The following is a 25,110-nucleotide window of genomic DNA, read 5'->3' as shown; positions in this document are numbered from 1 at the left end:
GGTCTTCACATTAAGTCACAGCTATACAGAAAGGATGTGTTTTATTGAGTCATCTAGAGTGACATAATGAAAGTCATTAAGCTAGTTTTGTTTGTTGTGCCTGCAGGAGTTTCAACATCCAAAATGGTTCTCTTTGAGAACTTTCCATATCATGAAAGACATGTCCAGCTGTGGGATACATCCCAGTTTAGATTTCTTTTTAGGAAGCTATAAAACAATCGTTTTGTTGTGTAATCCTTGTGCTATCCTAGGCACTTTAACATTGGGAGTGGGGTCATCTAGACCCACTAGACAGTGCTCTGAACCTTTTTTCTTCAATGATTTGTGATCTTCACTGGTGTCCATGGATTACATGAAATCTTTCCACCTTTATCCACCTTTGTCATTGTAGGGAGAACACGTCAATGTAAGGGTGGGGTCATCTAAGATAGCACAACGGTTAAACGAATTATCTCAGGAGATTTGGGAAAAAAATGTGTTTTACAGCATCATAGACGTGCAGAAACCCTCCTTTTCTGATGCAGCTCTGCAGAAATAGTGAAGCTGAAGGTCCATGAGGGGCTGGGTCCCAGCATCTCTGCATTCTTTTCAGGAACTATTTCAAATCCAGACACTGTAGCTGTTTCACTCAGACTTTATTTGAGACCAGCAAGGATGCCACAAACAATCTCCAGAATGTACATTTGGCAAAGGGACCCACAGATGGGTCTGTACTCAGGTCCAACAACACAAAATCACTTCAGCAACATCCAACGCACAGGGGAGCTGCAGAGACACCGTCCTCTTTGGAAGTTCAGAGCTTCTTGATGTCCTTGAGACTGAGTGAACATCAGAGGAATGTTGTCTAAAGCTTTCCGAGTCATCTGCTGAGATTAACTTGCACATAAACACCAAACATGTAAGGGGGAGGACTCTGTGCACAGTGGGCGGAGCTTGTCCGTAGTGCACGTTTAAGCTTGCAGAAGCACGTCTCTCACCGTAGGATAAAGGCACGACAATGTGAGATGAAAGCATCATTAACTAACGTGAGACACGTCAAACACGGCAGGGACGGCGTTCTTCATTCCAGGTTACCAGAAGCTTCTGACAGCTCTTTGGGAGCTTTTCACGAGCTGGTCGGCAACAGGTGACTTCAGAGGAAAGTCAAGGTGTGGCTGGGGCCTCCCCCTCAGTCAGGGTCTTGAAGTGTACTGACAGAGCCTCTTCCTCTGGGTTTGGTGGGCGTCTATACTCTTCTCTGGTTACCAAGTAGCAAAGAAGCACTCCAAATAGCACCAGTAAGACCCCCAGGATGTTGGCCAGCACCCCCTCTGGGGGAAACTGAGGGTAGGAGGACCTAAGGCAGAAAAAAAAGGAAGCATTAAGGGTTTGTTCCCACACTAGTGTGAGGTTTTTCATTAGAAGGGGTCGGGGTTGCAGGAAGAAAACGAGCTGTAATGCCATCAGAGGGCATGGACATTGGTCAGACACAGACTCAGACCATTGATAGTCGGGGAGCCCTGGTAGTGGCAGCACAACAGTCCACTAACTGAAATAAATGCCGTCGGCAGCAGCAGGACCTTTTCCATTCCCACTTCAGAGGTCTGTGCAGGTCTCCTGGACTGTTCTACAGGCTGGTTCATAATTTGGGAGTCGCATTTGTCTTGTTCGTGGCAGAATGCCCTCATCTGACTCTGGTTGTGATGGGACTATTGGTCAAAAATGGAGGGGGGGTGGGAATGTGGATTTAAGGTCAAATGAAATGCAGAGTGGGGTGAGCAGCTTGAAAGACGTCAAACATGGCAACAGTTTTCCATGTGTGAGGGGGTCTTATTAGGAGACCTCCTTAAGGATCTGCAGTGAGCGAATGGGCAGAATGTCAAAGAAAACCATGAACCAGCTTTTATCATGACAGATGAGGATGAGGTAGCCTATTATGGGAGCAAAAACTATCTTTTTCAGACTTTAGTCAGAAAAACTAGTCAGCCTGAACCTGCAATCTTCATCCAAACCAGCTTTCTTCACCTCCTTTAGGAGTTTTCTGTAGTTTCTCTTTCAGGAACAGTCCACAGGAATCTCCCCTAACAACACTCTCTAGAAAGAATCAAATTCTGAAGCGGACCAACCCTCCCTTAAAAATAAATCCACTGTTGTTTTCCAAAACCAGCCCAGACCAGGATGGAAAAAAGCAGCTAGAACAGCAGCTAGCTTCGCTGGTCGTCTGGCTGCCATGTGAGAAGAAGCTCCTGCAGCTCCTCACATCACCACATTTATACACTTCTTCATGACTCCTGCTTCTTCAGATTCTCCTCCAAACACATGAAGCAGACTTGGTTTCCTCCCTTTGGTTCTCCTCCTCTCTTCGTTTTCCTCTGCATTTAAACAGAGACCCTCGTTCTCAAGAGTTTACTTGTTTGGTCCAAACACCTGCTGAACCAAGAGGACATCAGAGGAAACCGGATCTGGATCCGAACCATAGCTGCTTGACTGGCTGCTCCTTTAAACCACTTTATCCCAGCATGCATCACACAAGCAGTTTGTGATCTAAACAGAAACCATCAAAACATGAAAGAACAGGTGAGTGAGGGGGGGGTCCTGCAGACGTACTCGATGCTGAAGAGGAGTTTCTCGGTGATGCCAAGCAAACTGGTTCCTATGGCCATAACCAACAGGGTCAGCCCGCAAAACACGTGGATTGGCAGGTATGTGGCTCGTAACCATGACGACGCCCCGGGAAGCAGGAAGAAGAGCAAACCCATCACCCACTACAAGAAACGGAGCCGGTCAGTGTTTCTGTCCACCTTAAATGAAAATCCAGTACTCAGTTTTCGAGCGGTCGAATACCTGTAGGCTGAAGAGAATCAAGGTGGTAAGGCCGCCCCAGCTGTGCAGAGAGTACAGGTGTGGAATGAGGGAGGCTGAGTGGAAGTCAAACACGGCTGCAACCCCTGTGCAGACAGACAAACACATCATAGAACCGCTTGCCATCTCCGTCTCTGGTGTTTGTGTTCACACCGGACTCACCTACGATGCTGGTGACGAGGGCGAGCAGGTGAATTGTGCCGTGAAGCAGCTTCACCTTCTTCTTTGCCTCGTTTGAAAACACTCTGTAGACCAGGATAGCTGAACACACAGACACACACACACACACACACACAGGCAGGCCCTCGTCAGACCTGATCTGATTAGGAACTTTGAATTGGAAGAAGTCACACCAAAAATCCTGAAAGTCATCCTGATGCTGTTTCTTACCTGAAACAAAAGGTCCGAGTGCACACACATGTAACATGTCTGACCCCTTACCTGCTAAGAAAGTCACTAAAACTACACAAGCTACCAAGCCTGCAGGCAGGAAACCTGATGTCATCTGTGTAAAGCTGCACTGATCCTAGGAAATAGTATTTCTCATTTTTACTTGGATTTGAGGACAAAAAGTCTGATCAGGACAGGAAAAAGGCACGCAGTCTAAAGTAATCCCATTACAGTGGCAGAGTGTGTGTCTGTGTTAACCGTCTGTGTTAACCCCCCCCCCCTCCGGGTGTTTCCATCTCCTGCCTCCTCGTTCTCTGTTTAATGTGGAGCCGACCTTTTGCTTTATTGCTGTAATGTAATCTCGCAGTGAAGCAGTTGAGTCAATGTGATTACTCGTGTTAACCAAAGTACCCCGAGCTGAAAGTAATGAGGAAGCCCCACATCATCTTCTTCTGCAGGTCCAGCAGCACCGTGGGTGGGGGGTGATTACATCCACACACAGCTCCCACGGGAATCAGATCAGCTACAGTGGAGGAAATAAGGATTTCATCCTTGGCTGATTCTGCAGGCCTGGCCACTTAAGAAGAAACCGACAGTCTGTCATCCTGATGGTCGGTTCAACATTTAAATCCACTCCTAAAGAACTGAAACACATCTATTTGCATTTCATTGAGACTAAGAAGGATTTGAACCCTCTTGTCAGAAAGGCTTGTGGCAGAGTACAACACAGAAGTCAGAGGTTAGTTGTAGTTGATGAGCAGATTTCTGCAGATAGGAGGAGGAATTCGGCTCCACTCTTCTTTGTAAATGACTTCTAAAACATTCAGATTTGGGGGCTGTTGCTGTTCTCTTAATCACAAAAACCCCACCAGGTCAGATGTGGTTTGGAGCCCCAGACCTAAAGGTGGATCGATGGTTTTTGTAGTTTATTCCGGTCTTCAATCTTCTCCCTTAAATCCACTGAAAGCTCTTTGGTCTTTCCCATATTGTCTGGAGTCTGACTGATGGACAGGTGTCTTTTCTACAGGTGATCAGTTCAAACAGGTGTCTTCAGTGCAGGTGACAGGTTGATTAGGAGAGTCTAACTAGTCTGTGTGAACCAGAACTCTTTTGAGGTTAAAGGGAAGCAAATACTTATTTCTCTCAATGAGATGCAAATAAATGCACAAAAAAGATCTTTAAAGATGTTTCAAATGCTTTAAATGTCAAACTATGATTTAAATGAAGACGACACTGTAAGCAGAAATTAAGGTTTTATGGCCTTTTCCTGTGACTTTGATTTGATAGGGTTTATTTCAAGCAATCAAAGCAAGAACAATGCACAAAACAATTCAATCAGCAGTTATACATTCGTACAAAGACTCGTCCCTCTTGTCTCGTCACAAGATGCTTCAACGTTCGAGGGTTTAAGTGAATAATGCCACTAATTGCTCCAGGAATCAATGAATAGAAACGTATTTTTCAGCTCCAACAGTTTTCTATCTTCTTGTTAAGCCTAAACTGGGGGATTGGGGGGGGGGGGGGGGGGGGTAACCACAAGGGACATCTGGTTATTGTCATCATAAGGCTGCGCTGTAGCCTTAAGGCTAACACACTCAAAAGATGTGCCTGGTTACTCCTGCTGGTAACCATGGCAACATGCTGCCCTAACTGCATCAGTCCTGTGGCAGAAAGGAGCCCCCCCTCTTTCAGACCCGAAGGCTCACATATCAGGGTGTTTCAAATCTCCTGCCGTCCTCGTAAAGCCGTGGATCGAGGACCCAACCACAGATGAAGTATTTTTTTCTTTTGTCTTTACTGAGATTTAAGTCATAAATTGCTCAGATTTGCCTGTTTTTCTGTCATGAAGCTAAAACAAACACAACCAAACATGTAGATAAAAGTGAGAAATAAAAGGAGTTTCAATCATTAGATGATTGACAATCATATTCATGCTTTTGTTTGATTGTGACAGCAATCATCCCCACTCCTTTGATTATTTTACATCTAAAAATGTGCTGATAAATACTAGAACATGGAAATGAGTGAAAGATTAAATATCAAAGGTAAATGTGTTTGATATGAAAGTAGAACAATTCCTCCAGAACTCCAAGAATCCATAAGAGATGATGAAAAGTCATAGAGAAACTTAAAGACGGCCTCACACTGAACAACAGTAAAGGCCTGAGTCACACAGAGGAGGAAGTCTACAGGAAGTGAGGAAGACATGAGGAGCTCTTCTCCCTCAGCTGATCTTCAATCAGATGTCTGTGGAGGAGTCAGATCCATTTTTCCAGAGGTAAGACCACCTCTGTGTTGAGCTTCTGAGGAAAGCTTGAGGTCAAGCTTTGGACAAATCGACTTGTGAGGAAGACAACGGTCCACCTGAGGTCAGAGTTGGGGTCAGATCCAGCAGAGAAGGATCCTTATGGAGGACAGGTCTGTTGTTCAGTGGATGTTAGGTTAAAAAAAACCCAAACCGATTTAAATTAAAGAAAGAAAAAATGAAAGTCAAAACACAGTTGGACTCGTGTTGATGTCCTACTGGAGACGTTTTGTTCCCAACAGTATTTGGAGAAAAGACTGGAGTGTGACCCAAAAATGTGTGATAAATAACAAAATGAAAGAAATTTCTCTTAAAATAATTCTCAAAGTTTACCAAACTTGGCTAAGATACATTAAAACAATTGACCCCAACTTTTGCACACAAAAAACCCCCAGAAACAATGAACCATCTTTTTTTTTTTTATTTTACTGAAAGCAGACTTTTTGGGAAAAAGTGTTTACAATTCATCAAAGAACATTTTCACCCCAACTTCACTCTGAACTTTGAACAAATCATTTTTGGCTTTCATAGAAAAAATGTGCACTCAAATAAAAAAAACAACTCATCATTTATCTTAGCATTATATTTGGCAAATTCTATATCCATAAAGGCTCATTCCCATCATCTTCTATTTTCCGCCCATATTAATCAAACAAATTGAAATGCATCTCCGTTCCATCTCTAAAAGCCGTGATCAGAAAGCTGCACATATGACATTTGTAGAGCCTTGAATGGATTGTGTTAAATGTGTGTTATATGTATTGGCATATTTGAATTTTATTTGGTAAAATGGTGTTTTGGACTATTTACTTCCATTTTGTGCAAAAAAGTTGTTTTTAAATAAAAAACTGCTTAATTTAACCCTTGTGCTATCTTCTGGGGTCCAAATGACCCCACTCCCAATGTCAACGTGCCTCGGAGGCACGTTGACATTGGGAGTGGGGTCATTTGGACCCCAGAAGATAGCACAAGGGTTATGAGTGCCACCCCCCTCCCCCAAGTGACAGGCAGGTCCCACCTGGGGGTTGCGGGTTGAGGACTCACCGTCACCGTGCAGCAGGACGAGGCCCAACACCATGCACAGAGGGTGCAGGTTGAACTCCCGGGCTGAGCCATCCCAGGCGAAGCCTCCGCGGTAATGACCCATCCACACGCCGGTGAGCACCACCGACAGCAGACCCAGAACCTGCGACACCCCCACCAGCCCGGCAAACACCGAGCCCCTGCGGTCCGGGCTCGAATCCTCCATAATTCTGCAGACACAAAAATACAGTTCGGACACCAAAACTGTCTGTTTCCAGATCATCCACTCAGAGACGCGGGTAAAAGCTCCTGAGTGAGTTTTTAACGGAGCATCCCCTACCAGGATGCTGCCCCCACCATGCTTTTCCCCTCAGCTCCCTGTTCTTTATTTTTCCCTCACAAGGCCACCCCTCCCGATTAAGCCACAGGTCCGGTTTCGTTCTTACTGCGGCTGACACTCCGGACATAGCCGCCCCCGCGCGCACCGCTCTGAGTGCACCTGCCGCAGCCGTGAACGCGCACCGCCACATCAGCAGGTACAACAGCAGGAAATGAGCGGCGCGGACGCCGCGCGGTCTCCCGAGCATCAGCTTGATCCGGATCGGATCTGGATCAGATCAGCACAAGTGGAGAAGACTCACCTGATGCGCCGACGAAAGACCAGAGAGACCACCACCCGAAAGACCGCAAGCACGCGCGCGTCTGTGTTTATGATCGACGAGCTGACACCACGTGACCGGAGCACAGGATGAGGGGAGGGGCCGCGGTGAGGGTACGTCACTGTTTCATGGCGGTGAGGCAAAACGCCTCATCCCAATTTTTGGATAAGGAAATGATTCTGGGTTTCCTTAAAGCGAAGTAGACAAAGATTGTATTTTTGTTACACAGTTGTTTTTATTATTAGCAAAATTCCATGTGCAGAAAGCCAAATGGTCTGACTGAAAAACCAAAATTCCAACAATTTCTGAATGAAATCAGTACTATAACATTATCAAACAACTGCAAAACCAAAAGGCAATTCGAACTCATTTGAGTTTTGAAAAATATAAAATGTATTAAAGCCCATAGGTTATTAAATTGATATTTTTTTTTCTCATTTATTGTACATGTATGTTTATATGTATTTGTATATAATTTTGTTGTATTCTTGTGTTTTTTTTCTTAAATTTCTACACGTTTCACTTCCCCCTGAGACATTTACTATGTTGTTGTATTACGTTGTTTGTCAATAAAGTCTGAAAAAAAATTCCTCATCCCAGAAGGAAAACCATGATTTATTCACGTATTTTCAAAAAAAGATCCCGCAATCCGGTAAAAAACTGAACCAGTAACCACGACGATCACGACAATGTGTGTGTGGGTGTGTGTGTGTGGGTGTGTGTGGGCGGGTGTGTGTGTGTGTGGGTGTGTGCTGTAAAGTTGCAGCCCACTCTGAGCTAGACCCCGCCTTCAGTAGCCCCCAGGTAAAGGGAGTTGGAGAGCCCTGGTTATTGACGTCTGCTTATTCTTCTCAGCCGACAACGTGTTGCTGTCAGAAGATGGTAGAGACTTTGGACATGCAGAGAAAGTGGACCACCAGGGCCAGATGTTACTGCACATGCTCATGGAATGGCAGCCATGGACGAGATGCCACACCTGCAGGCTCTACCTGAAGGTGGAGGCATGGAAGCTGGATTTCTCCCAACATTTCTTTCCATCAAATGTTGATTCAAACCCTCTTGTTCTGGCCACAGATTGCAAATGAGCCCCCACCTCTGAGAGATCCCAGGTGACTGTAGTCCGCTCACCAGTGACAGTTCTACACTGACTTACTCCCTGGGCGAGTAACCCCCCCCCCCTACACCATCCTTTTGTGTTCCATTTCTTTTATTTGGCCATATTACACAAAAAATGCATGAATTTTCTAGATTCCTTTTAAAAGGGGGGGGGGGGGGTCAAACTCAGTCGCACAGGGGGCCTAAATTAAAAACACGCTTTAAGTTTTGGGCCGAACAAGATAAACATTTACTGAACACACTAAAGCTAAACTTTTAAAGCTTTAATACTAAACTTTTTTAACATAAATATGAATAAAAACAGACAGGAATATTAATCCAGAGAAACTCAAGTTAAACCTTAAATAACGTCTCATATTTTGTCTCCATAAAAATATATTCTGCCGAAATGATACAAATATGAAGATGCTACAGAACAAGACAAACAAAGCCTGGAAATAATAAGAAATAACAAATCCTTCTGTTTTCTTTGCTCTTTTATCATTTTTTACAGCTGGACTCCTGCATCATTTTTACCAATCAGTTCATTTCTTGGTGTGTTTCCCTTTCACAGCTTCCCTCTGCAGAGATGCAGGAGCAGCTCCTGTCTCGCCTCAACAGTGACATTGTTTCCACCGGGAGCCGTGGGATCAAAAGATAAATCAGAGCGGAGAAATGTGAAGAGTCTGGTTTCAAGATTTCATTTGAATGAATTTCTTTTGTCTCATTTAGTCAAAGAAATGTAGATAAATATCATCATTCATCTCAGCTGTAGTCTGATGGACAGATTCCTCTTTTAGGATGAAAGTTTCATTGGAAATTATCCTTTTTTTCTGTTTATCGAGCCAGTATTCAGTCAATATGAACAGAAAATGAGTTTTGAAGCTAAACTTTGGAAGTATTTCAAATACAATCTATGTTTACCTTAAGATTAATAGACAGAAATGCCAGAAAATGGAGTGCTTTTGATGAAAAAAATGGTTGCAACTGGAAGCTAAATGTTCTTTCTTATCCATTTAGGACTCTGGCCGCTGGTCTTTGAGCCCAGGAGATGATCCCAGCTCTGGCTGCTTCTCCTCCAACAGCCAGCCAGAGGTTCAGCCCTTCAGCATGGGTTTGCTGGGTCAGGTTGGCCACATTGCCACTGGAATCAATGAGCAGGTGAGCGCATCCCAAACGGTGGAGATGGATGTGAACTGCGTCTTGGTTTGAATGAGGCCAGTGGAGGAGCTGAACGAACCTCTCCTGCAGATCTCTGTGTTCACACTGGAGACGGCGCGGGGCCGGCAGGTCCCTCACAACCAGGAGGTCCAAGAATCCGGTCTGGAGCTCCGCTGTGTTCCAGACTTCAGTCACGCGTGGACGATCAAAGACGTACTTCTGGAGACCCGTGAAAGCCCACAGTCTGAAGAACAAATGGCTATTTGACCTTTGAACCAGTCCCCATTTCATGTGAAATCTGTGAAGGAGGGGAAGAATGTTATCTTTTGTATTTTTGCATGCTGCCTTTCTAAACTGCATGTTTAACCCTTGTGCTATCCTAGGCATTTTAACATTGGGAGTGGGGTCATCTAGACCCACTAGACAGTGCTCTGAACCTTTTTTCTTCAATGATTTGTGATCTTCACTGGTGTCCATGGATTACATGAAATCTTTCCACATTTATCCACCTTTGTCATGGTAGGGAGAACACCTCAATGTAAGGGGGGGTCATCTAAGACAGCACAAGGGTTAAATCAAGACAATAAAAAAAAACACAAAAGCAAGTTGGAGTTTTTGATTTCCTGCTACTATCTGTAGAGCAGTGTTTTTCAACCTTTTTGAAGCCAAGGCGCACTTTCTCCCTGACAAAACTGCTGCAGTTTTGTCAGTTTTGAACAGAAAAATGAACAGAGGAGAAACTCATAGTCTGTATTGATGGACAGTCCCTCCAATCTCACCTGCATTTTGATGATGGTTGAGGCAGAAAAAGCTGGAAGTTGCATCAGTTTTTTTTTCTAAAAGTTGTAATTAAAGTTTAGCTAGTTTTCTGTAATAATTTTCAACTAAATCATTTGAAATTTCACGCTGGTAGTTGTTTTTTCCTCCAGTTTATTACCATGTAATTTTATGTAACCTCAAAAATGGTCCGACACCGGATTCTGTGGAAAGCCACACTAATGGCATCATTTCAAAGGAAAACTATACACATTTTTAACTCTAGAAAGTTTTTTCTTTCCAAACTAAACTGTAGTTTTACCGTTATGTTGTTTACCTTTTATCACAGCCAATCAGCTTTCACTGGTGTGGCACACATCTTTATGCCGGATGCCCTTCCTGACACGACCCTGTCTTATTTGGGCCCTCTAGTGGCTGCATTTGTAGGCAGTAGCGTGAAGCGTCTTCCCCGAGGACCCCGACCATCCAGCCACCACATTATGGATGTCATGTTTCTGTGTTTATTCTAATGGAGCGATGGCTTCTGAGGAAGATGGATAAGGAATCCAGAAAAATAAAATAACTGAGACACCTGTCACATCGGGTGCTCAACTATGGAAATTCATAAAATGGCCAGTGTTCCCCAAAATGAAAGAAATGCAGTTCAAAATGATAAAAAAATTATTACCTATGGGCAGAGACGTTGAGGAGTAGATTTGGCTTTGAGGTCGATCCGTGTGATTTCTGTCATACAGCCCCAGAAACACCAGACAGCGGTTTCTTTCATGTCCAGTGATCCAAAGATTCTGGCCAGATTTTCATAACTGGCTTAGTCAAAGAATGAATCTCATACAATTCACAGAAAAATACATTTTTTTTATAACAGTAAGTTGTCAGAGAGACAACAACATTAGTGGACATCCTCCCAGTGTTAGAAATGAGGGGGAAAAAATGGTTGTCTTCCGGACAAGTAATATTTGGTTGTCCTCCCTATTTTTTGGTGGTCTTTCGATACCAATATTCAACAGCAATGAAACCTATTTAGATGTCCGTACTTACATCTTTATTTCTTCTCTACATCTAATATCAACTGCCTCTGATGGACATTTGAAAAAAAAACTCTTTGAATATTGGAAAACAAACATTTTACTAAATATTGAAACATCTGGTCACACAAAGTATTGCATCTAAATAATAATTTTCCTTAAAAATCCACCACGTTTAACATACTTGAGCATGTGCCATCATCCTTGCCAGTGTAGCAAATGGGTTTTGACAGACAAACTCTTCCTTCATGGGCACTTATCTATAAACACAATTTTTCCCCTCATAAGTTTTTTATTTGGAATAACAGATATATCCTTTACAAGAACAAATCTTTATTTTACAATAATTGATTTGACAATAATATCCTACTGGTGGGTCAGCTCTTTAACCACAATGGTCAATTACTTAGATATGAAGAATTTCACCTTAAATACAACCTTGCTGTTCCTCCTAAAGAGTATGCCATTGTTTTTGATGCTGTCACTAATGAAATCTGTGAACTCTTTAAAAATACTGTACTTGATGCAAATATTCCCTTCATATCTCTAAGTGACACCACTATTGGAAAATCTTGTTTCAACTGTGCTCGAAAAAATAACAAGATCATACGTGCCCTGTTTCTGCAAAATGTAATTTCTGTTCCTTCTGCTGTTTTTTATTGTAGAAAATTTATTCCTGACTTGCCCTGGAAAAATGTTTGGACCCTGCATCAGAAATTATTAATTAATATCAAGATGAGAGACGTCTTCTACAAACTCCTACATAGAATCTATCCCACTAATCAATACATGCTGAGATATAAGAAGACTCTTGACCCCAACTGTGCCTTTTGTAAAGAACACCCAGAAACAATCAGTCACCTATTTTGGAACTGTAATACTACTAAAAAACTTTGGAAAGATTGTGCACGTTTTATAAATTATAAATTAGATTCACAACATCAGATGAAATTTGAACATATCATATTTGGCCTACACGAAAAAAATATAAGACCAAACGTAAAATTGGCAATTAATCTAATTATAATATTTGGTCAATTTCATATTCACAAATCAAAGTTTTCTTCATCACAACTTTTTTTCCCTTTAATAATTAAAGAATTAGAATCTTATTTACATACTATTTCTAATAGTTTAAACAAAAAGGCCATACAAATTTATGAAAACTGTCTGTCTCTGAATATTTTCAATGTATAGCATCTGTAATCTTTTTATAATACATGTACCATCCCCTGACATTGTTGTTGTTATGACTATTGTTCCTGTCATACATATTTGTTACATTTGTGTTGAATAATAAAGTTTAAAAAAAAGTGTAGCAAATGGATTTTTCTTTAATGAACATTCTCAAAATATTCACAGTGATGATTTACTTTTGACATCACAGTAATACATTAAATATGAGTTGAGTTAACACATTATGTAAATAAATATGTTGTTAATCTTCCAATTATTTTATTAGAATATTTAGTTCCACTCTGTCACTTGTTGCGCAGGGAAGGCAATTAGTGAGACACACCCTGCCTTCAGCACGCGGCCACTGCTCCTCCCTTTTCATTTGGAGGGAACAGTCTGTGCTGGTGAGTCGTTCTCCGCGTCTCCCGATATTCCAAGCTAGCTGTTGAAAAACTGCTATTAGCTTCTTCAATGTAGTAAAGATTGGATGCTGTCGACATGAAACTGCTGTAAAATCATTGACTTTTATTTAATTATCTTTTTAGGTGTTTTTGGTGCCAGTTTTGATCGCCATTGTTTCCTTTTGTTCACGTAAGGAGCTGCACTTGTGCTGTCCGCTAATGCCGCCATGTTCTTTAGCGCTCTTTAAAGGTTAGTTTCCGCCATTTTTGTTTTTTCTGTTTAATCCGGTTTTATTTTAAATGCTGGTTTATTGACCAAGTATGTGTTTTATTGTTGTTTGTGTATGAGGGAATTGTGAATGTGTTTATCTCTGTCTGGATGAATGTAAATGTTGAGTTGGAGTGACTCAGCAGTTTGTGCCTTTCCGCTATGCCGCCATGTTCTTTTGCTGTTTCAAAGGCATTAAAGATTCTCTCACTGTCCTTTTGGTGCATCGGTGACCAAACTAAACACGTTACATCAGCCGAGTATGAATAAAGGCGTGAAAATAGAAAACAGGCATCTGGATTTTTGTCTTTCAGAAAAATCCACAGATCAGCTACTGGAAGTGGACACTGTGTTGTTGAAGGAGGAAGTCGACGTCACGCCCGACTTTCTTCTCATTGAAATCGGTTAACAAGGTGATCGGGATTTTTAATGGTTGCTGTTAAATGTCAATCTGTATATTAAAACAATCAAATGTATAAATGTAATGTTTTTTTTAATCAAAATCAGCTAATCAATAAAATTGAGGGTTTAGGCTTTTATTTTGATTCTACATGTGCAGGAAAATGTAGGTTAATGTGGAGCCACTCAAGCACTCCTGTTATTGTTGCAGTGAAAGACCAAACAAACCTGAGATCACTGTAAAGATTTCAAATGGGACATTCCAGTGGATGTGGTGCCTGGAGATGTCGACTGATGTCATTCGCTGGAAAGTAGTAATTGACTCTAGTCAAGGTGGAAGAGTAGCAGCTCTTTAGCTCTGATTTTCTGCTGCATTTACCACCTTAAATGTTCTGGTGAATCATTTTGGACTGACAACTATTTTGTATTAACTGATAACTTCATTGTCTACCTTGTTTAGCTTCATCTACCAGCGAATCAGAAGACAGCGGACCAGAAGTGACCAGACAGCAACTGGATGCTGAGAAGCCTGTTGACCAGAAGATTCATGAATCGTCTGAATGCATCCAGCATATTGGAGATGTGCTGGATGGGAATGAAGAGCTCCAAAGGTGCAGTATTTGCACGTTTGTCAAATTCAATCATTAATTTTTCTAATCTAAGCTTTTTAATCACATTTTTTAGGCTTTCTCTCTAGATTGATGAGTCTTTGCTCCATCCGTCCAAAGACTTTCTCTTCTAGAATTCATTAAGAATAACAGACGTTTTCCTCTGCCTCTTTCCAGGCTCTCATCACTAAAGCTCCAGGCAGAATTCCATCAATAATCACCTGGACCAGAGTTTCACCAGAGACCATTAGTCAGTCATCTTTTGTTTTTAAAATTGATGCCTGGTTGCATTTTCTTTCTCTGGGATGCCATCAGGACAACCAAGAACCCTAACCCTCCTCTGGAAATCAGCAGCAGTATTTCTGGCAGCCGCTCTGTTTTATAGTGACTCTAACTGGCTTCTATGTGAGACTAAATAATCATTTTCTTCAAAATCCTCCACGTTTAACATACTTTTGCATCCGCCATACTTACCAGCAGAGTATGAAAAATGACATCTAGATTTTTGTCTTTCCCTTACCTCACTTAACCCTAACCCCACTTAACCCTAACCCCACTTAACCCTAACCCCACTTAACCCTAACCTCACTTAACCCTAACCCCACTTAACCCTAACCCCACTTAACCCTTACCCCACTTAACCCTTACCTTACTTAATCCTAACCTAACTTAACCTTAGAAAGCCGGCCAGGCGTGTCCCGGTGATCATCTTCTGCTATTAAAATTGATGCCTGATTGCTTTTTTTTTGTCTCTGGGATGCCAGGCGTCCCCTGGGGGCTAGAACCATTTTTTTTTTTCATTTTTGGTAGGGGACGCCACCACCGCTATCATTTTTTTAAGGCTGTGACAGTGGCAGTAGCCATAAATAAAAAAATTTAAAATCTTGATACCAGAATCTTAACTTTCCTCTGATTTACCTTTTAACCCTTCTAACCCTATACATTTATTTTTTAATTCAATTGTTAACTTCTTAATTTCAGTGTAAATTGTCAAGCCATGTTATATCACGTTCAATTGTTCTTTAATTAAAAAACCCTCCTGTGTCCATCCCATGGTAATTTGAAACATTTCTTTGGATATTCCAACAAGCATTTTTCGATTTTATCAGTTTTATACATTTTTGTGACGCTGTGGCTCACAGCTGACGACCTTCACGTCTGCAACGTTGGAGTGAAAAGTCCAAATGACCTGCAGCACACGCCCAAGATGAAGAGGAAGACGGCCGTCAGGTCGCACTTGTTCCAAACATCCTGGATGTAGTTCTTCATCGAACCGTCCACAAAGAAGGTCTGAAACACAAAGCAGAGAGAGACGAAGCACTTCGATTTAAGACCTTCGACCAGCAGCGCCGCTCAGTCAGTGAGCAGACCAGAAGAAGAACGGTTGGCCGGCGCCGGAACACCAGGAGTTTCACACACGCCACAGTCTGAACAACCAACCTGTCGGATCTCTTCACACACTAAGGTGAAAACCACAAGTAGAGGACGATCTCTAGAGGGTTGGGCCTGTCGGGGGGCGGGGGCTTGGATGCCACCAGCAGCACGTAGGCTAACAGGAAGAGGAAGTACATCAGCACATTTCCCTGGAAGGAGCTCACTGGAGCAAACTAGAACTGCCTGCAGCGCAGAACAGCAAACGGTCTGTTGACACGGGGCTTTGGAGCGTCTGGATCAGGAAGAAGCAAAACCATCAGACGTTCAGCGATGGAGGATCACGTCAGGCCTGTGTGACGTCAAAGCCTCAGAGAGAGATGACAGTTGTGGAAACATGACAGCAGGAAGAAGCCTCTCTCCAGAATCCAGCCCATTATTGGGGGGTTTGTTTCAAATGAAGACTCTAACATTGATGGATTCTCTCATTCATCCAGGTGACGCTGAAGTTCATGGCATCTGTCTGAGGGCCTTCATCAGCCACAGATCAGAGTGATGAAGCCCCTCAGATGAGTGTGGAAACGTTTCAAGAAGAAAAAAACTTCAAGACAAGTCCAAGTGGAATTTCAGAGACGAGGACAAAGACCCACCAGACAGGTTTTCTGTCAGAGCTGGAAGCTCCTCTGCATCTTCCTGCTGCAAAAAACACACAATGGATGGAATAGAATAGAAGTGAACAAGAGTCAGGCAGCAGAAATATATGCATGCACACACAAACACATGCAGACAAACCCACAAAAATCGCTAACTCTGAGTTCGCCACAAAATGGCCTCCAAGGCGTGGGTCGTGTGGCCATCCCATAATGATTTCAAAACTTTCTTGGAATATCTCCAACACGTGTTTGCACACGCGATTGTCGGGCCTTTTTACTATTTACGGGGTCGCTCTCCGTGATGTCATCGTCTTTGAAGGGGTGACTTTCATTTTGTGGAAAATTCATTTTCAATTCATCTGAGGTGTGTTGACATTGTGACATTGTGGTGACTTTCTGAGTTTGCGGCCGGGTCACATTTTCGCTGAAAGGCCTCGAAATTGTTCCAACTGTCAAAACGATCCGGTCCGTGCAGACAGTGATGCTGCTGATGTGGGCCATAAAAATCAGTTTCAAATCAAGAGTACTATTTAACACAAAGGTCAGATTTACTAATTGTATAGAATATCATTATTTTATATTAATTGCATTTTAATAAACTGGAGGAACAGACAACTACCTGGGCAAACTTTCAATTAATTTAGTTGAAAATTCTTACTGAAAACTATGCAAATTTTAGGAAAACAGCTGCAAGGTTTTTGTACTTTATTACCCCAAAAAATGCATGTGAGATGGTGAAGAGACTGCACATCCACAAAGACAGTTTCTCTTTTTTGTACATTTTAGGTTGATTTTATGTGTTTGATTTTTTTGAATCTTTTTTTCTGCTTGGATGTTAGAACCCTCTTTGACCAGTAGGGGGCAGCACAGTTCAGTCCAAATCTTGAAGCTGAGACTTTTAAAGGGAGGAGGGATGATATCTTTTTTGCTCATGTGGACTAACCGTGTGCCACAAATATCTCCAATAATTCACACACAGAGCAGATGCTCTGCTCTCTTCATGTTTCTCCTTTCCGGCTTCACTTGAAACCTTTCTGTCTTTTTTACCATCAGGAATTTCCAGGAAAGTCTGAAGCTTCCAAGCAGTTTTCAGGAGCACAACATCCAGTTATATTTTAGGCTCTGCAGGAAGACTCTTTAGACGACCCCCCCCCCCCCCACACACACACACACACACACACACTATTGTCCTCTGCTCCAGAAAACAGTTAATAACATAGTATTTTCATTTCTCTTGAACTAAACCCAGTTTGGCTTTTCTGATCTGAACTACCACCCGCTAAAGTTTCACAGAAATAAGCAGCTTTTCCCTGAAATACTGACTCTAAAGTAATACATTGAACACGTCTTAACAATTGTCAGAGGATGAAGATGAAATGCGTTCAACCACTCAGATGGGCTCAGTGGATTGGTGGCTAGATGGATCACCATCATATTGAGTTTGGGCTTAAAATGTACATTTCTAAAGGTTTAACATTAATTGAACGACTGTTTAAACCCAAATGCAAAAATAGAGAATCATCGCTCTTTGCTTCTGTGAGTTCACTACTCCAGTTGTTTAAGCTTTAGAATTATGCAATGAAACAACGATAAAAGTCTCTTGGTTGAATTAGTTCACTTCCTCTCTTGAAATGAATCCTTACTGTACAAGTCAAGTGGTTCAAAGCTGCTTTATGTTCTTACCTGAAATCATCATTTCTTCTGGAAAAAAACAGCAAAAATAGCTGTTATTTAAAATACTTTTTATTCAAATAGTATTAAGGTGTATGTTTGACAATGACCTGTTTTCAATAATATTTTTATCAGTGGTCAAACGTGTCATTGTCTTTGTTTGGGTTTCTTTGCCTTAGTTTTTCCTTCCTTTTGTTTCTGTCATGTTAGAGTTCTGTTTCCTGCTTTATTTTGAAAGGTTTCCTGTTATGTCATGGTTTTGAGTTTTACTTCCCTGGTTCCAATCTTTCCTGATCGTTGTCACCTGTGTCTTGTCATCAGTCCTGTCTGTATTTAGGTCTTGTCTCTGCCTTCCTCCGGTCCATTACCGTTGCTTCCCTTCTGCCATGTGTTCATGCTCTGCCCACAGTAATCTTAGTTTTGTTTCCCTGCTCTGCAGTGCTTTTTGTTAGTTTAATAAACTCCTTGTCCTGGAGCCATGTGCCTCCCGTCTCTGCATTTTTGGGTCCTTCACGCTCCCCAGCCCTCCCTGACAGTCACAGTTGACATTAGAAGAGTGCGTGTTTTTTCTCTGAAGGCGTTTAACCCTTGTGCTATCCTATGGGGTCCAGATGACCCCCCCCCCCCTTCCATTGACGTGTTCTCCCTACCATGACAAAGGTGGATAAAGGTGGAAAGATTTCATGTAATCCATGGACACCAGTGAAGATCACAAATCATTGAAGAAAAAAGGTTCAGAGCACTGTCTAGTGGGTCTAGATGACCCAACTCCCAATGTTAGAGTGCCTAGGATAGAACAAGGGTTAAACAGGAATTCAGAAAAAAATAGTTGTTTTAAGATAACAACCAACTGTTTTACCGATAAAATGGCATAACTAAATAGATTACCGTATGAAGGCTTTCCTGTTATGTTTAAAAAAAGTCATTATTTTTTGGGAGTGGTTTTACTTTTGGATTTATTTTTTAACTTCGAGATGTTTCATTTTGTTTATACCAAATACTAATTTTAATCTATTCCATGTTTTTATTTCATTAAATTAACATTTCTTTTTTTTTTTTTTACCTTAGTCTCTTTTCTGATATACATACCTCTTTTATACATTTTATCTCCACTGTTTCCCAGCTTGTTTGTGATTCTAATTTCTTTACATTCATTTTTTTCATTGTTTTTCTTTTAATGCTTTTATTTTATATTTTGTTTTGTGTGTTTGAATGGTGTTGTACCTGAAACACTTTGTGTTCATATGAAAAGTGCTGCAAAAGTCCAACAGTGCATCAGCTTCAACGTTAACTCTCCTGCACTTCCTCTGTTGTCCTCCTGAGGGCGCTGCTGTCCAACCAAAGTCCTTTCTAGTGAGCAAGGACAGCAGAGAAGCTGTTCCCTCCGCTGTGATGGTGTCACGCGCACTGGGGACGGGATGAGCCCACAGAGAGGGTTATGGATCCAGAGGTGGGAGGTCTGATGGAGAATTTGAGTTTCACCAAATCTTTCTTTGCTTCAAAGCAAAGGAGACCAGTCAGTGTGTTTGATTTAATCTAAAAGGCCAGACAAACTGTGAGATGACTCACAGGTGGATGACTCACCCCCGCTGCTGTGTGTGCGTGATGTTTCTCCTAACCCTTTCGCTCTTTACCACATTATCTCTGTCCTACGACTGCCCGGCGGCCTCCACCTCTGCAGCCTTTTTATTGGGTTCTTCTCTTCAGAACAAAAGCCTTTTTCTGCGTTTTCCAGCAGCCCAGGATGTGAAGGCTGCCTCCTGAAACGTATGCAGTGAAACACCTGTGTGTAAAATGTCTGTTTGGAAACGTGTGCACCTAAAGCGTCTGCTGTCGTGTTGGAACTGAGGCAGAACCAGTTTGTTTAGGGGATAACCGTGTGCTGGTCAGAAGACCGGAGGTGCAGGAAGAGACCAGACCTCCTGTTCTGTTGATACTCCAAACACACACCACTCACAATAAGTTACTATGAAAAACGCTGTGGACGTGGTAAACACAGTTTCTGTTCAACTTCACAGATGTTCAGGATATTGTGACAGACACACCTCATTGTGTGTTTTCCACATAATGGTCTCACTGGGTTCAGTATTTTGCCAAAACCAAAGAATTCTTAATAAAAAACCTTTTGAATGTCACAACCCTGTCAACATTGAACCAGGTTCATCATTCAAACAGCCTTGAACACACAACGCCGCTGAACAGCACCACCCGACCACCGCGCCAGCAGGTTGACAGACAGTCAGGTGTTGCAGGTGAACTTATCTCAAAGTGTCATCAGCAGACTTGCATCAAGACTCTGAACTACAGAGTTTTTGACCGACCTAGGAGAGGAGCCCCGCCCCCCAGTGACAGACCACAACCAGAACCAGAACCTAAGGAGCTATGACCTCAGACTTGGTCTAGCAAACGCCACACAGCTGCAGGCCCGACGAACCATTCAGAACCGACTCCACCACTTTGAATGGCATGACAGATGATGCTGCAGGTGACTCCACCCACACCAAGACACTGTTTGTAGTACAGACCATGTGACCTTTGCACCAATGGTCTACGGTCCTGTTCACTGATGCACAAATGATGGTCGTCAGCGTTTCAGGAGAAGCGAGCAATACGCAGAGGTCAACATGATCTCCAGGGTTCAAATTGGTGGAGAAGGAGCAACAGTCTGGGCAGGCATTACCAGTCAGAGATAAATCATTTGGGTTACTGTAGATGGTCCAGTCACTGCAGGTTCTGACCTCAGAGACATCATAGAATCATCCGCATCCCTGAAATCCATCAGAACACCCCCCAACTTTCTGTTCATGAATGATAATGCTCCACCATATTGTCGCAGCTGGACTTCAGGAAGTGGGAGTGGCCTCATATGGTTTGGCCAGCAATGACCTCTGACCTGATCCAGTCTGGGTTCAGGTCTGGGAGCAGCTGAAGCAGAGACTGGATGATCGGACCCCCGAGTGACCTGGCAGAACTGCATGTAGAACTTGTGGAAGAGTGGACCGCCTCAGAACGACATCATGAGGTTATTGAGGAGCAGGAACCATCGCTGTCATCGCAACAAATAGTGGGAAAACCCGCCACTGACATGGTCAATTTTTGTTTTTTTATGGCAATCTATATTACTGTTGTAATTTTTGGGGTAGTAAATATCAAACTAATGATAAAAGTGTTTCTTTTCAAAAGGAATTTAGACATATTTGATTAAAATTTTGACCAAATTGGAAAAGAACTCATGTAAATAACAATGTCCCTTAAGCTATTGTGAGGAGCATACTTGACAGCTGATCCTCAGCATCCCTGTCATTCTGTTAAAGTCCCACTCCAATCATCTTCTGATCTATTTTCAAAGCGTTCCCTGAGATCTTTTAGTATGATGACGTCATTTTTCAGCCAAAATTAAAAAAAACTGTGTCGTTTTCTGGGACATAGAGTCTGCAGAGCGACAGGAGTTCATTAGAACTTCACCTCTGAGCTGGGGACCATTGGTGCGGAGAAAGCGTGCCTGACTGTAAATCATCTCATTGTTTACACTCTCTCCCACTAGCTTACAGCTCTTGTCTGTTGGTGGATGTACTGGAATGGGGCGGAGCCGGAAGCTTGTGACCTACTGATTGTAGCACTTATGTCACAGCTACAAGCTTTGACCTTTCTTTAATCTGCTCCTAATTTGTAATGATTTGAATGAGGAAATACTCAGAGGTGTAATTTTAAGCTTGATTTTTTAAAATATCATGTCCTCCATCATTGGAAAATGACACAAGAACAGGTTAAAACACCAAAAACATGATTCTTATTGGAGTGGATCTTTAACACAATTTTTCTTGAATGTCGCAACTGTGATGTGGTTGTCTGTAACATAGAAACCAGCTCATAAAAAAAACAGCAACAAGACGGTGAATGTATAACTGAAAACACGAAGACCTATAGATCATATGAGCAATCACATAATTCTCCCCTGAGAAGAAGAACACACCAACAACAATAAAAAATTTAAATGGACAGACAGGAAATAACTGTGACATTACAGGGACTTTATCACACAAACACACCATACCGTTAATGTTATCTCCCAGAAACAGCAAAAGTACAACAAAAAGACAGCTAGCTGATCAGACTAACTATTATTGGACTGAAAGGACACTAGTAATAATTGAGTGAAAGAACAAACAAGAACTTCCAGTTTTCAGTAACCTGTACTCAAGTGGATGAGGGATCCGTAGTTGGCAACCGGGTTCTCTGACACCCAGACGCCTCTGAAACAGACTCACTTCAGCAGGAGAAAAATGTGGACCGATGAACGTCTGCTCTTCAAAAGACGTGATTCTCCCTTTTGAAAGCTGAGCCTTTGGTACCAACACCTGCTGAAACAGCTGCTGCTCTAAAACATCTGCATCAAAAACATTTACATGTGAAGCATTCACACCTGCGGTGTCTGCGTCTGAAGCCTTTGTTCTGAAACAGCTGAATCTAAAATCTGCACATCTGCATTGTGTGCATCTGTTTTGAAACACCTCCTCAACTCTACCGCATTAGAAGACTCTACCTAAAGGCCCGTACACACCGGGACGAATATTCGCCAGCGTTTTTCGCCACGTTTTTTGTGTTCACACCCAGGCGATTTTCGCTGACGATGAGCCGAGCGAACATGCAATTTCATTCCCTGACATTAGATGGCGCTTAATGTAAACAGAAATACTCCTGTACACAAGGTGGCGCTGCGCAACTTTAGGCTTCTTAAAGTCGCTTTTCACTCAGAAGAAGAGAGCAAGTATTTACGCGCTTGTCAGAATCATACAAAGAAAACATGAATATTTCAAGCATCGAGGATATTTTAGAATGTCCGTCATTATTTCTTCGCGGCAGTGTAGACGCTACTTGACGTCTATCTTCTTCGCTGGTATGTGTGCTCAGCAAGGCAGTTTTGTGTTTGAGCGCCCCCAAGTTGTGTTTTACTGTAACTTCAGAAGCTCCAGACACGTGTGCAAAAGCGCCATTCTCATTGGTCGAATAGATTTCGACGCGACGCGTCGGAAAGAAAAACGAACCCGAGGCGTTTTTTTTTTTTGACGCTTTGACGCGTGGCGTTTTTTCGCGTCGGTGTGCACACTCACATTGGTGCCCTTTGTTTAGCCACGAGGCGATAAACGTCAGCGAAAATCGCCGGCGAAATTCGTCCCGGTGTGAACGGGCCTTAAGGAATGTCACAAAAGCTGAATTGGTCTTTTTTTTAACCTGTTCATTTATCTAGGATTTGTAATTTACTTTTTTTGAAACATCTTTATGTTGTAAAACATAAGAAGTGAAGGACTGAGAACGAAGCGAAATGACAATATAGATGACCTCTGACCGTCCACTCTGTCAGCCAATCGGCAGCTCTTTGCTTTAAAGATCTGCACCAATCTGTGGAGCCCAGGAGGCACCTGAGGATGAGAGGCCTGACTTGGGCCGGTCTCCATGGTAACAGCATCCTTGCCAGAGGAGCTCTTTCCTTCGTTTTCACGTCCCTCCCGTCCACTCGAGCCTCCTGCGCTGTTTTTCTTCTCGCTGTCTCTCGCCAGCCTTCACATTGTCACTCTCCTCTTTTCCTGCCGTCCTCCTCCTCCTGCTCCTCCTTCTCCACACAGATCTGTATTTCAGTCATTCTGTGTGAAGAGGAAAGATATTTATATCCTCAGCCTCGACTGCTTAGGCCTCTTCCAGAAAGGTGTTAAAACTGTCTGTAAGCCGTGTGCCAGTATACTCTAATACTATCGTCTTTGTCCCTTTTCCCCAGAAAGACAAAAGTCAAAGGACCAAATCATATTGGGCTAATTTGCAGGGTATCTATGGTGATAAAGTCTTTTGAACACTTTGTCTTGTCTCACCTTAAAGCAATTATTCTGGATGTAGTGCAGTTTGATAAAAAAAGAAGCCAACAGATCTATTGATTATGCTGTTGACCTGAACTGTCATTTCATCCTCCCTCATCCTGTCCCACACAGAGACTGTCTAACACCATAATTCCAGCCCTGCTCCCAGAAAAAGGCCTCCATGCTTTATGTGCCTGAGTCGCATACAGGTGGATCCCATACGTCCTGACAGTTGTTCATGAAGCTGTGGAAACATGTCTGTGACCCCTGGACGATCAGGAATCTCCACCAGGCTTCATCCTCTCACCGCTGCAATCCTCTCCGTTCACCAACAGCTGCACGTCTGGACAGCTGACTGTCAAACACCTGATGAAAGCATCCTCATCATCTGCATCTTGGATGGACAGAAGCCAGCCTATACAAAAAAGAGATAGACCATCTGAATTCAGGGTGCAGTTTAAGCAGCATGGAGCTCAGTTATTTTTAGAACGTTGTTGGGTATTATGTATTTTGACAGTTTGTTCAAATACAAAAGCAAAATATCTTTAAACGGCCTTTTCTTATTGTGCTCCAATGAAAACCATCCAATTTTATCCAATCCTGAGAACAATTAAAATGTGATTTCATCCCTACAGGAATTACTCAACAGCTGAAGGATGGATCAGCCGTTTGCCCCACTGACCAGTTAAATGTTTGATAATTTCATGGACTGGTCTGTATCAGGCTGAAGTTGGAGCCACAGTTTATTAGCTTTCACTTTGACAATTAAGAGAAAAGTTAAAGCCAAATCTATTAATCCCTTCAAAATTGGTCCTACAGAAGATGAAGATGCAGCAAAACAAAGTTGCCTGTTTGTGAAATGTGTTTTTTGATTTGAGAGAACCCATTCAAGGCAATATTAAAGGGTTGGGTTTTTTTTTCCTAAGAAAAACGAAAACACCAAGAAACTAAAACACTAAAACACCCAGTTAAATATAAAAACATAATTGGGTAAAGATTGAATTAAAATGATCAACACGTAAAACCTTAAATTTCTTTTTCCAACTAAAACAAATGTGTAAACCTGTCTGAATTGGTCATTAAATTGTTTTTTGACCACAACTTAAACTTCAAATCAATCACTGCAGCTTTTCTGTATTTGAATCTCTTAAAGACCCTCTCCAGTGAAAACCGTGGTGTTTTAACAAGTTCTTGCAGCATTTTGCTCATTATGGAGAACAAATATATATATATATATTGACTTATTTATAATAAAGATTAAAACAACATTTCTGAGTATTTCTTTATTTAAATCATAGCGAATCAGGAGCAGATGAAAAATAAGAAAAACTTCCATCAATGCAACATTTAGAATTTGGCTCACTATAGTCTGAGTCTTCAAAGCCTTTAAATCCTTGAGACATGCTGGAAGTTTTGTGAACTGGGAGACTTCTCTTGG

At 42.2% G+C, this 25,110-nt stretch overlaps 2 protein-coding genes and 3 long non-coding RNA genes across 10 annotated transcripts; 2 read left to right on the top strand and 3 right to left on the bottom strand.

Moving 5' to 3' along the window:
• Positions 1-618: 618 nt before the first annotated feature.
• Positions 619-7,355, bottom strand: cyb561 (cytochrome b561). Its single transcript, XM_004071869.4, has 6 exons — positions 7,201-7,355; positions 6,581-6,789; positions 3,004-3,102; positions 2,824-2,927; positions 2,587-2,744; positions 619-1,336 (listed from the first exon to the last, which is right to left on the bottom strand). The coding sequence occupies exons 2-6, from the start codon at positions 6,783-6,785 to the stop codon at positions 1,144-1,146; spliced, it is 759 nt and encodes a 252-aa protein (XP_004071917.1). The 5' UTR covers positions 6,786-6,789; positions 7,201-7,355; the 3' UTR covers positions 619-1,143.
• LOC144994204 (uncharacterized) lies at positions 7,193-10,378 on the top strand. 2 transcript variants are annotated; one of them, XM_078951116.1, is made up of 6 exons: positions 7,194-7,331; positions 8,074-8,213; positions 8,293-8,327; positions 8,888-8,990; positions 9,334-9,474; positions 9,565-10,378. In XM_078951116.1, exons 2-6 carry the CDS (start codon positions 8,145-8,147, stop codon positions 9,739-9,741), a joined length of 525 nt encoding a protein of 174 aa, XP_078807242.1. In that variant the 5' UTR covers positions 7,194-7,331; positions 8,074-8,144; the 3' UTR covers positions 9,742-10,378. The 2 variants fall into 2 exon arrangements, 1 of the variants encoding a protein (XP_078807242.1); XR_013657637.1 differs by lacking the exons at positions 8,074-8,213; positions 8,293-8,327 and having other exon boundaries at positions 7,193-7,331; positions 8,888-9,474.
• On the bottom strand, positions 9,799-17,309 carry LOC144994205 (uncharacterized). The gene is made up of 2 exons (XR_013657642.1): positions 15,569-17,309; positions 9,799-15,418 (listed from the first exon to the last, which is right to left on the bottom strand). It is a non-coding gene; the product is annotated as an uncharacterized LOC144994205 (long non-coding RNA).
• On the top strand, positions 12,769-15,176 carry LOC105354652 (uncharacterized). 5 transcript variants are annotated; one of them, XR_013657641.1, is made up of 5 exons: positions 12,963-13,103; positions 13,436-13,534; positions 13,732-13,834; positions 13,981-14,131; positions 14,306-15,176. It is a non-coding gene; the product is annotated as an uncharacterized LOC105354652 (long non-coding RNA). The 5 variants fall into 5 exon arrangements; XR_909230.4 differs by adding an exon at positions 12,769-12,856 and having other exon boundaries at positions 12,998-13,103; positions 13,436-14,131; XR_013657640.1 differs by having other exon boundaries at positions 13,732-14,131.
• A 4,524-nt stretch (positions 17,310-21,833) lies between the features above and the next one.
• LOC144994206 (uncharacterized) lies at positions 21,834-24,107 on the bottom strand. Its single transcript, XR_013657643.1, has 2 exons — positions 23,980-24,107; positions 21,834-23,465 (listed from the first exon to the last, which is right to left on the bottom strand). It is a non-coding gene; the product is annotated as an uncharacterized LOC144994206 (long non-coding RNA).
• Positions 24,108-25,110: the final 1,003 nt, after the last annotated feature.

The sequence above is a fragment of the Oryzias latipes genome, chromosome 8 (genome assembly GCF_053564925.1).
Source record: "Oryzias latipes strain Hd-rR chromosome 8, Olatipes_Hd-rR_3.1".
In the NCBI taxonomy this organism is placed as follows: domain Eukaryota; kingdom Metazoa; phylum Chordata; class Actinopteri; order Beloniformes; family Adrianichthyidae; genus Oryzias; species Oryzias latipes.
The sequence above is the reverse complement of the archived record's forward strand: the minus strand, read 5'-3'. Positions and strand labels throughout refer to the sequence as shown.